This window comes from Chiloscyllium punctatum, chromosome 15 (genome assembly GCF_047496795.1).
Source record: "Chiloscyllium punctatum isolate Juve2018m chromosome 15, sChiPun1.3, whole genome shotgun sequence".
Taxonomy (NCBI): domain Eukaryota; kingdom Metazoa; phylum Chordata; class Chondrichthyes; order Orectolobiformes; family Hemiscylliidae; genus Chiloscyllium; species Chiloscyllium punctatum.
Genome location: NC_092753.1, coordinates 55317982 through 55330461, shown reverse-complemented (window position 1 = coordinate 55330461; position 12480 = coordinate 55317982). Strand labels below are relative to the sequence as shown.

At 42.6% G+C, this 12480-nt stretch overlaps 1 protein-coding gene across 1 annotated transcript in view; it reads left to right on the top strand.

Annotated features, from left to right (window-relative positions):
• dipk2b (divergent protein kinase domain 2B) overlaps nt 1-12480 on the top strand; it is a 42537-nt gene that overhangs the window by 21540 nt on the left and 8517 nt on the right. The window contains exon 4 of the mRNA XM_072585173.1: nt 754-1042. Coding sequence (XP_072441274.1) covers nt 754-1042 — 289 coding nt within the window. The remainder of the gene's footprint in view (nt 1-753; nt 1043-12480) is intronic.

Genomic DNA, 12480 nt, shown 5'->3' with positions numbered 1-12480 from the left:
AGATGACTAGTTTTTGTGAAAAACTGTGAACACCTCGGGGTAAATAGACTCCTTTAGTGCTGAAGCCATTATATGATTTTGGTGTTCCTTACCAAAAAGATAACAAAGTTTCTGCAAGCAGTTGGGAAGATAAATTGTACCTTAATTTTTCTTGTGAGGAATTTGGAATGTGGAATGTGGAATGTAACAGCAAGAATGTTTGCTGCAATCATATATAGTTTGGGTGAGACCACACCTGGAGTAGTGTGCATAGTTTTGCTTTCATTAAGGAAGGATTTGTCAAATTCAATTTATCTTTTAAGTAACACAGTTGACAGTTAACTCAAAGCCTAAATGTAACATGCCAGCAGAAATGATTTATAATTACACAATAACAATTCTTCTGCAAGATACACATTCCACACTATGCCAGTTCCTAAACTGGCAGGAGATTTCCACCAAATCCTTCCCCCTGCCTGATCCACATTCATGTTATCTCCTTAGAAATGCAGACCAATAGCAACGGAAATTTTCTTTCTCCAGGGATTAAAATCAGCCCAACCAATCATCATGATCTGATCCCTGATCCAGTGAAGAACACATTCAATTCTCCTTTCAAGGCAGAGGCTGTGTCGGCCTCCTCAGTCAGCGTTACATGATTAACCTTCTATAATTACCTTCAAAAGAAACAGACACGCTTACTAATGCTTTAAATTGATTAGAACTGTGAAAATCCATTACTGTCCTACAAAATTGACAGAGGTTCTCTTTCAGCTTTTTCCAGGGATAGAAGGATGGCCATTTCTGCGCTATTTTGGATCTTGTGGTCGAGTAATTGTGACCCCATGGACTAATCCCATCAGAGAATTTTATAATTCATCTCTGGAGGTCATTGTAGACATAGCTTACCAGCTTCTGCAAATTACTCACTCCATGAAAAACAATGACTTGAATTATTTCTTCTACTACACCAGTGTCCATGACAACATGTTTGGTACTTTTGAGGATGGACGTCTTTATATTACAGACACCAGCACTATAGGCATCATCGATAAACAGGAAGGTGAGCATTTGTTGTGGCTTCTTTATTTAGCAGCTCATATTATCACAGAATACCATTTAATGCTGTCAAAACGATGCAAGGTTGTTGTAGTTCTCTCCTGTGAACCCATCTCCCTCCCCAGCAACTTTTGAGATTGAACTGGCCTGTCAGTAATGGTAGGACAATATTTGATCAAGAGATGGGCTTCCAAGCATGCACACTAAGATCTCTTACTTCTGCTTGTGTAACATTGAACAACTGCACTTTCTCAGTGCAACCACTGCTGAAACCCTTGTCGGTGCCTTTGTTATCTAAAGACTTCATTTTGAGTCTCCTTCTTCTTCTGCTTTAGTTGTGTTGGCATTACAGACTAACTCCAACATTTATGTAGGCAGTGCTAGTTAAATCAGGCCCGACTCTCAGACTGGGTAAAAACAAATGACTGCAGATGCTGGAAACCAGATTCTGGATTAGTGGTGCTGGAAGAGCACAGCAGTTCAGGCAGCATCCAAGTAGCTTCGAAATCAACGTTTCGGGCAAAAGCCCTTCATCAGAAGGGCTTTTGCCCGAAACGTCGATTTCGAAGCTACTTGGATGCTGCCTGAACTGCTGTGCTCTTCCAGCATTACTAATCCAGAATCCCGACTCTCAGACTGTCCTGTCTTCTAATTTCTTCACAAACAAAATCATGTTTCGCCAATGTATTGGAGTTATTTGAAGAAATAAGTTGTGCTATGGATAACAGGGAACTAGTGCACATTCCGTACTTATATTTCCAGAGGGGATTTGTTACATGACAGGGGTTATTGTGGAATGTAAAACTCATAGTATAAAGAGTAACACATTAGCATTAATAGAAGATTGGTTAGCTAAGAAGAAACTCAGAACAGGCATGAAAATGGTTATTTTCTGGTTGATGAGTAGAGTGCTACAGGGATCAGTGTTGGGCTCTCAACTATATGCAATTGATATAAATGATTTGGATGAAGACACCAAAGGAATGGTTGCCACATTTGCTGATGGCACAAAGATAGTCAGGAAGATAAGTTGCAAAGAAGGTATAAAGAGGCTACAAAGGGACACAGATAGGTTAAATGGATAGACAAAGATCTGGCTAATAATGGGAGAAATGTGAAAATGCCCATTTTGGCAGGAAGCATGTAGAAGAAGTATATTATCTAAAGGAGGAGAGGTTACAGAGCTGTGAGATGCAGAGAAATTGGAGGTCAGTTTGCAGATCCAACAGGTAATCAGGAAAGCCAATAGGATGTTATTGAGAGGGGCATTGAATACAAAAATAAGGAGGTTAAGATTCAGTTACACAGAGCATTGATGAGAGCGTACCTGGGGTATTATGGACAGTATTGGTCACCTTCTAGAAGGAAGGATGAAAATGTGCTGCAAGTAATTGAGAGTAGGTTTACCAGGTTTATACCTGGAATGAGTGGGTCATCGAAGGAGGAAAGGTTGAGGAGACTAGGCTGGAGTTTATAAGAGGAGGAAGAGATTTGATCAAAAGACGCAAGATCCTGAGAGGTTGCTATATATTTGGTTAGACAGCCACTTTAAGAGTCCAAGCACCTAACAACTTCATGACAATGTCATTGGCCATTTTGAGTGGGAAACAGTTATAACTTAGCTGCCTGCAGAGGGTACACCTCCTTCAGAAATGTCCTGCTGTTGGTAAATGTTCCTGGTTCTTCTTAAACCATAATAGGCGTCTTGTCAGAGTTGATGTGGACAAGATGTTTTCTCTTGGAGAATCCAGAACTAGAGGACACTGTTTAAGAATAAGGGGTCGCCCATTTAAGGCAAGAGATAAAGAGAATTTTTTTTTCTCACTGAGGGTTGTAAGTCTTTGGAACCTATGATCCTGTAAAGCATTGGAAGAAGAGGATTTGAGTATTTTTTAAGGTGGAGGTGGTATAGATTGTTGGTAGCTGGAGGGTTAAAAGTTATTCGGGATAGGCAGGAATATGGAGCAATTAGATTAGCCATGATTTCATTGAATGTCAAAGTGGGATCAGGGGTCAGATCAGGGGTCAGAGCTCTGCTCCTAATTCAGATGTTCAAATGTAACCACTATCAATTCAACCAAAACTCTGCTAGCTCTCCCCTACCTCACATCAAATCCTGTTCACAAACGATCCATTTGCTTGCTGATGATACATTCAGAATGTTTCAACGTTCCAATTCTAATTCTTATTCTCAAATCCCTCCATGGTCTCTATTTCTCTATCTCTGTAATCTGTTCCAGCTCTACCATCCTCGAAGATTCCTAGCATCCTCTCATTTAGACCATTGCACATCCCAGATTGTCTATCCTCCAGCCTGTGATGGTCACACTTTCAGACACTGGGGCCAAAATCTCTTTGCTTCTGTACCTCTCTTTCCTCCTTAAACGTACCCTTCCAAATGTTTCTCTTTGACGTAATCTCGCGATTATTGTTATCATATATCCTCATCTGGCTCAGTATTTTGTCAAATTTTGTCTGATTATGCCAATGTGGAGCACCTTGGATGTTTTGATGTTAAAAGCATGACATAACACCACAGATTGTTATTATATCAATTGATTTTAAACCAGCTTACAGTAGTTAATATATACCAGGTTATTTGAATACATTTCCATGAGTTGCTTTTACCATTCATCATTCTCAGAGGAGAAACTGACTTGCAACTTGTCCCTGTCCGACACCCTCCTGGGGCTTTCCATTCTTTAATTTCCTTACTTCTACTTGAATGGAGCCTTGCTCATTAAATGACTCTTATTAGATATAATGTCTGGCTAAAGTTATGTTATTTATAAAATTCAATTTAAGGTGATAATTCATTATCTAACCTCATTAGCTATCCAGCTTTATGTGATATCATTCAATAATGGTTAAACCTAGACTTATTTGAAAGTTGATGCTTCAAACCAGATAATTTAGTTGGGGCAACAAGATACATTAAATTCTGGAATACAAATATTCTATTGCAATTCACCACTTTTTAATGCCTTTATGAGTTCCAAATCATGGATCAAAATGCTCCCATAATGCATGTCGTTCTCTAACTAATATATAGATATAAGTAGAACCTGTGAGCAAACCATTGATTGACGTGGTTCAGTAACTTTATCTCCTACAGCTATTTCTTTGTAAAGTCACTGAGTTAAGTCCCACTCCATATGATCTGTAGGTTCTTTGATATTTGGAAAAATGAGCATAAGGTCTTAACTTTTCTTGAAGCCTGACTTTTGCACATTAATTGGAACATTAAGATACATTTTAAATTACATCTTAATCTGTTTCTTACCTATGTCTTCGAACCTGATCATCAATCCAAATACACAGTCAACTTGAATAAATAAATAGTTTAAAATGAAAGAGGGTAATGACACATGCAGCAGACAAATGTACAGTGATATCCACTTGTAACTCAAACCGTAACATTAAAATGCCTGCTGAGGGATGATGGCAGGTATGTGAATGAAGCCATTAAATCAAAGTCAGTAAACCTTTAAGGCTTACAGAGAAGTTGGTGTATTAATTCCCCAGCAGCATAACAACATGCTCTGTTTTCTGGCTATCAAATAAAACCTGGTAGAGGAGAATTAGTAGTGGGACCATGTGATAGAACTGGACGAGAAACAACATTTTCCTCTCTAAATTCAAATATCCAGTGGGAGCAAACATATCCCCAGGTGGTTCAATGGTAGTACTTATACAATCTGGGAAAGTATGAGGTTATGCACTTTGGGAGGAAGAATAGAGGTGTAGACTACTTGAATATGAGTAAAGGCTACAGAAATCTGAAACACAAAGGGACTTGGGAGTCCTAGTTCAAGACTCCCTGAAGGTTAACATACCGGTTCAGTTGGCAGTTGGGAAGGCAAATGCAATGTTAGCATTCATTTCAAGAGGGCTAGAATACAAGATCACAGATGTACTGCTGGGGCTGCATAACATTCTGGTCAGGCTGCATTTGGAGTATTGAGAACAGTTTTGGGCCACGTATCTAAGAAAGAATGTGTTCGTGTTGGAGGGGTCCAGAGGAGATTTATAAGGATGTTCCTGGGGATGAAGAGCTTGTCATATGAGAAGTGGTTGAGGTCTTTGGGTCTGTAGTTGAAGAAGTTTAGAAGGATGAGGGTGGATCGTATAGAACACAGGATAGAGTGGATGTGGAGAAGATGTTTCCAATAATAGGAGTTTCTCGGGCCCAGCTTCAGAGTGAAGGGACAATCTTCGAGAAGGCAGGAAAATGGGATGAGAAACATATCAACCCTGATGGAATAATGGAACACATTTGATGAGCTGAATGGCCTAATTCTGCTCCTACGTCTTATCGTCTGAGTAAGAGGCTGTGGTTCAAATCCCCCACCAGGAGATTGAGCCCAACAAGGGCAGGCTGGCACAGTAGAGAGCAGTACTGAGGGAGTGCTGTACACTTGCAGGTGCTGCCTTTTGGGTCAGATGTTAAATTGAGTCACTGTCTGCTTTTTAAATTGGATGCTAAAAATTCCATGGCACTATTTTGAAGGGACAAGGCAGTTATCCCAGTTGTCTAACCATCAGTCAAACAACATCTCAAGATCAGATTATCTGATCATTATAATATTGCTGCTTTGGGAACTTGCTATATCCAAATGCAGCATTTCCTGTATTATTCAAGTGGAGTCTAAGGGAATAGCAAGGAAGGATGATTGGGGAATGGTTCAAGAGCCAGGAGATTAGAGACCTAAAATGTCATGGCACAAAAGGCAAAGGGAGAGGTAGTGATGGTGGGGAGGAGAAAAGGCATCAGTCCAGAATAAGTGGTAATAAGAAAATAAAGGCCAGCTCTGACTGAAAGCAAAACCATGAAAACAAGTAATAGGCACTGGGGAGCAATATATCCAGGTGGAAGTCATTCAGGCCTGAAGTTATAGAATTCGAAGTTGAGAGCAGAGGCCTATAAACTGTCAAACTGGAAAGTGAGTCAGTATTCATTCAGCTTTCCCAGACCTTCCCTTCAGTACCTCTTGCCCCTCCTCCAGCTTCCAACATTTCCACATCTCTGTTCTGAAGAAACATCACTAGACATGAAATGTTAACTTAGCAGGTCTGGCAGCATCTGTGGAGAGAAAGCAAAGTTACTCCTGCACTTCCTGTTTATATGTCAGGTCTCCAGCATCCATAGTATTTCCTTTTGTTTCTCATGCAGTACATACAAAAGTACAACACAGAACAGGCCCTTCGGCCCACGATGTTGTGTCGAGGATTATTCCTAATCTAAAGTAAAATAACTTCACCTATGCACACCTCAACTCACTGCTATCCATGTGCATGTCCAGCAGTCGCTTCAATGTCCCCAATGACTCTGCTTCCACCACCGCTAGCAATATGCATTCACAACTCTTTGCAGGAAGAACCTTCCTCTGATGTCTCCTCTATACCTTCCTCCTAATATCTTAAAACTATGACCCCTTGTGCCAGTCAATCCTGCCCTGGGGAAAAGTCTCTGGCTATTGACTCTATCCATGCCTCTCATTACCTTGTACACCTCGATCAGGTCACCTCTCTTTCTCCTTCCCTCCAGAGAGAAAAGTCCGAGCTTAGCCAATCTCTCTTCATAAGACAAGTCCTCCAGTCCAGGCAGCATCTGAGTAAACCTTCTTTGCACCCTCTCCAAAGCCTCTGTGTATCTTTCCTATAGTAGAGCGATCAGAACTGGACACAATATTCCAAGTGTGGTCTCACCAGGATCTTGTAGAGCTGCAGCAAAACCTCACGGCTCTTAAACTCTATCTCCCTGTTAATGAAAGCCAAAACACCAAATGTTTTCTTAACAATCCTATCCACTTGGGTGGCAACTTTGAGGGATCTATGCACTAGAACACCAAGATCCCTCTGTTCCTCCACACCGCCAAGAATCCTGTCTTTAACCCTTTATTCAGCATTTGAGTTCGACCTTCCAAAGTGCATCACTTCACATTTATCCAGGTTGAACTCCATCTGTCATTTCTTAGCCCACCTCTGCATCCTGTCTATGTCACGCTGCAGCCTGCAGTAGCCCTCTATACTATCGACGACACCTCCAACCTTTGTGTCATCTGCAAATTTACTAACCCACCCCTCAACCTCCTCATCCAAGTCACTTATAAAAGCTACAAAGAGCAGAGGCCCAAGAACAGAGCCCTGCGGGACTCCACTCATCACTGACCTCCAGGCAGAATACTTTCCATCTACAACTACTCTCTGTCTTCTGTCAGCCAACCAATTCTGAATCCAGACAGCTAAATCCCCCTGTATCCCATACCTCCTGACTTTATGAATGAGCCTACCATGGGGAACCTTATCAAGTGCCTTGCTGAAGTCCATGTACACTACAGCCACTGCTCAACCTACCTCATCACCTCCTCAAAGAACTCAATAAGATTTGTGGGGCATGACTTGCTGTTCACAAAGCCATGCTGACTGCCTTTAATCACACTAGGCTTTTTCAAATAGTCATAAATCCTATCCCTCAGAATTCTTTCCAGAACCTTGCTGACCACAGATGTAAGACTGACTGGTCTGTAATTGCCAGGGATTTCCCTATTCCCCTTCTTGAAAAGGCGAATAACATTCACCTCCCTCCAAGCCTCTGGTACAACTCCAGTGGAGACTGAGGAAGCAAAGATCTTCGCCAATGGCTTAGTAACCTCCTTACTCTCTTCCTGAACAACCTAGGATAAATCTGGTCTGGCCCTGGGGACTTATCAATCTTAATATTTTCCAAATTTCCAGCACATCAACTTCGTCAATTTTGAACTATTCAAGCCGGTTTCCCAGCTCCTCAAAGTTCTCATTCACAACAAGGTCCCTTTCCTTAGTGAAAACCAAAGCAAAAAAATCATTTAAGGCTTCCCTTAGATGCTCAGACTCCATGCACAAGTTCCCTTCGCTATCCCTGATCACTCTCTTATTCCTCATGTATGAGTAAAATGCCTTTGTGTTCTCCCTAATCCTTCCTGCCAAACCTTTTTCAAGCCCCCTCCTGGCTCTCCTCAATCCATTTCGGAGCTCCTTTCTAGTAAGCCTGTAATCTTCTAAAGCAGTGCTCGATTCTTGCTTCCTCCATCTTACATAAGCTGCCTTGTTCCCTTTGATGAGAAGCTCTCTGTTCTAGTCATCCAAGGCTCCTTATTCTTATCTGTCTCAGAGGAACAAATTTGTGCATCACTCGCAACAACTGCTCCTTAAACAGTCTCCACATGTCTGCTGCGCTCTGTGGAACAATTGCTCCCAGTCTGTACTTCCCAACTCCTGTCTGATAGCATCACAATTTCCTTTTCTCCAATTGAATATCTTCCCTTGGTAACTGCTCCTTTCCCTTTCCAAGGCTATGGTAAATGTGAGCTGAAAAATGTGCTGCTGGAAAAGCACAGCAGGTCAGGCAGCATCCAAGGAGCAGGAGAATCCACGTTTCGGGCATAAGCCCTTGTTCAGGAATAAGGAGAGTGTGCCAAGCAGGCTAAGATAAAAGGTAGGGAGGAGGGACTTGGGGGAGGGTCGTTGGGAATGCGATAGGTGGAAGGAGGTTAAGGTGAGGGTGATAGGCCAGAGAGGGGGTGGAGGTGGAGAGGTCAGGAAGATGATTGCAGGTCAAGAAGACGGTGCTGAGTCCGAGAGTTGGGACTGAAATAAGGTGGGGGGGGAGGGGAAATGAGAAAGCTGGAGAAATCTGCATTTCATCCCTTGTGGTTGGAGAGTTCCTAGGCGGAAGATGAGGCAGTCTTCCTCCAGGCGTTGTGTTGCCATGGTCTGGCGATGGAGGAGGCCAAGGACCTGCATGTCCTTGGAGGAGTGGGAGGGGGAGTTAAAGTGTTCAGCCATGGGATGGTTGGGTTGGTTGGTGCGGGTGTCCCAGAGGTGTTCTCTGAAACGTTCTGCAAGTAGGCGGCCCGTCTCCCCAATGTAGAGGAGGCCACATCGGGTGCAGCGGATGCAGTAAATGTCTCCACACACATCATTTACTGCATCCGCTGCACCTAATGTGGCCTCCTCTACATTGGGGAGAGGGGCCACCTACTTGCAGAACGTTTCAGAGAACATCTCTGGGACACCCGCACCAACCAACCCAACCGCCCCATGGCTGAACACTTTAACTCCTCCTCCCACTCCACCAAGGACATGCAGGTCCTTGGCCTCCTCCATCGCCAGACCATGGCAACATGACGCCTGGAGGAAGAGCACCTCATCTTCCGCCTAGGAACCCTCCAACCAGAAGGGATGAATGCAGATTTCTCCAGCTTCCTCGTTTCCCCTCTCCCACCTTATCTCAGTCCCAACTCTCGGACTCAGCACCGCCCTCTTGACCTGCAATCTTCTTCCCAACCTCTCCACCCCTCCCCCCACCCCACCCCACCTTCTCTCCGGCCTATCACCCTCACCTTAACCTCCTTCCACCTATCGCATTCCCAACGCCCCTCCCCCAAGTCCCTCCGACCTACCTTTTATCTTAGCATGCTTGGCACACCCTCCTCATTCCTGAAGAAGGGCTTATGCCCGAAAAGTCGATTCTCCTGCTCCTTGGATGCTGCCTGACCTGCTGCGCTTTTCCAGCAACACATTTTTCAGCTCTGATCTCCAGCATCTGCAGTCCTCACTTTCTCCTGTGGTAAATGTGAGGCAGTTGTGGTCACTGTCACCAAAGTGTTCTCCCACCGTGAGATCTGACACCTGTCCTGGCTCATTGCCGAGCACCAAATCTAAAATGGCCTCTCCCTCAGTCTGTCTACATACTGATTAAGGAAACCCTCCTGAACACACCTGACAAAAATGGTTCCATCCAAACCATCTACACTAAGGAGATTCCAGTCAATATTGGGAAAGTTGACGTTACCCATAACAACAATCCTGCTACATCTGCATTTTTCCATCTTTCATCTTCATCCACTCTAACCACTCTTTATCCCTCTCTCTGCTTATTGTACTTGTTTAGTTTTCCCTTAAACACTACTATACCATTTGTCTCAACCACACCCTTTGGTAATGAAATCCACATTCTCACTTGTTATTGGTTAATGAAGTTTCTTCTAAATACCCTGTCAGATTTCTTGGTGACTATATCTCATATTGCTGATCTCTAGTAATGTTTTTCCCCTGAAGAGGAAACATCGTTTCTGTAGCAATTCTATCAAAATCTTTCAAAAAGGTAAAGTCGTCTGTGTTCGGTTACTTTCAGCCACCTTTTCCAGTTGAAAAGAACACTCGGATGGTTTATCCTTTACTGATGCATAGATCACATGATTAATCACCTCATTGTAAATCTCTCTCCAGCCCTGCACTATTCTATATCTTTTCATTAATATGACAACCATGACCACAAGTTACCCTTAGGTATGGTCTAACCAAGATTCATCATGGGTTTAGAATAATTTTCCTGTTTCTCAATTCGAACCATTTAGAATAAATACCGACTGCGTGGTTTGCTATTTTGAAGTTTTGCTAATAGTTGTACCACAAACCTGGACTATTGCCTCTTCCAGATCCTGGCTTTATTCTGCAAACAGAACAAGCAAGTGGCATAATTCAGTTTCTTTAGTGAGAATATATAGATATACACATATATATTGCTACTATAAGTATATTCAGCTGACATTTAGGTTTTTCATGTGATAAGAACCCATCTTCACATGGTCAAACTTCCAAACGAGACCTTTTCATGACTTTCATAACTGACCACACCACTCTCCCAGATAATGGGCAGACCCCATCAAACTCCTGATGATTATGGTGTGATGCATGTCACTCAGGCCAGTGGTCATATTCATTTTGGAATGACAGAAAATATGGCAGCATATTGATTTATCCAATCCCCTTGTATTTATATTTGCTTCTGCCTCCTGCAATTTTGTGGTTTTCTCCCACCTAAAGCCAGTCTTCACAAGGTTCATAAGAGTTAAATCTTTGACTAGAATGATACTACTTTAGCTGTTATTATCATCCAAGTCCTTCTGATAGGTGCATAATCTTTGTTCTTCTCTTATCAGACCCCAAACCAACAGGATATTGAAGATGTTTGAAGCAGGGTAATCAATAATGTTAACCCTTGTCCAGCTAAGCAATAATTACAGGGCTATCCATTGCATGTGTTTTCAGTTATTGTTGCCTTCTTCTCTTCGAAAACCACTTCGAATCCATTCCCACACACAGGATTCACATGAACCATCTACAATTGAGTATAGAATTACAAAAGCCACAACAAGTACACAAGTACTCAGACTACAAGTCCCTAAGACTAAAAGTGACTAATTCCCATCTTCATCCACTCTGCCTGACCATTCTTTATCCCTCTTTCTGCTTCCTGCCTTGAATCCATCCAGTAATTGTCCACTGGAGTAATGCCAGATGACTGGAGGGTCGCAAATGTTATTCCCTTGTTCACGAAAGGGAATAGGGACAACCCTGGGAATTATAGACCAGTCAGTCTTATGTCTGTGGTGAGTAAATTATTGGAGAGGATTCTGAGAGACAGGATTTATGATTACTTGGAAAAAGTATAGTTTGATTAGAGATAGTCAGTATGATCTTGTGAGGGGCAGATCATGCCCCATAAGCCTTATTGAAGTCTTTGAGGATGTGACAAAACACATTGATGAAGGTAGAGCAGTAGATGTGGTGTACATGGATTTTCATAATTTTTATAAATGTTTTGGATGAGGAAGTGGAAGGTGGGTTAGTAGGTTTGTAGATGACATGAACATTGGTGGAATGGTGGATGGTATGGAAGGCTGCTGTAGGTAGCAATGGGACATTGACAGGATGCAGAATTGGGCAAAGAAGTGGCAGATGGAGTTCAACCTGGAAAAGTGTAAAGTGATTAATTTTGGAAGATTGAATTTGAATACAGAATACACAGTTAAAGACAGAATTCTTGACAGTGTAGAGGAATGGAGGGATCTTGGGGTCCATGTCCACAGACCCCTCAAAGTTGTTAAGGCACATAGTGTTTGGCTTTCATTAGCAGGTGGATTGAGTTTAAGAGCCTTGAGGTTATGTTGTAGCTCTGTAGACCCCTGGTTATACCACACTTGGGATAGTGTTCAGTTCTAGTCGTCTCATTATAGGAAGGATGTGGAAGCTTTAGAGAGGGTGCAGAGGAGATTTACCACAATGCTGCCTGTACTGAGGGCATGGTTTGAGTAGAAAAGTTGAGGGAGCCAGGGCTTTTCTCATTGGAGCAAAGAAGGAAGAGAGGTGACTTGATAGAGATGTACATGATAATGAGAAGCATAGAGAGAGTGAATATAAAGAGACTTTTTCCCAGGGCAAAAATGGCTATCACATGGGGGGCATTATTTTAAGGGCATAGGAAGGTTTGGGGAGATTTCAGAGGTCAGTTCTTTACACACAGTGTGTGGTGGGTGCATGGAATGCACTGCCAGTAATGGTTATAGAGTCAGATACATTAGGGACATTTAGGTGGCTCTTGGATAGGCACATAGG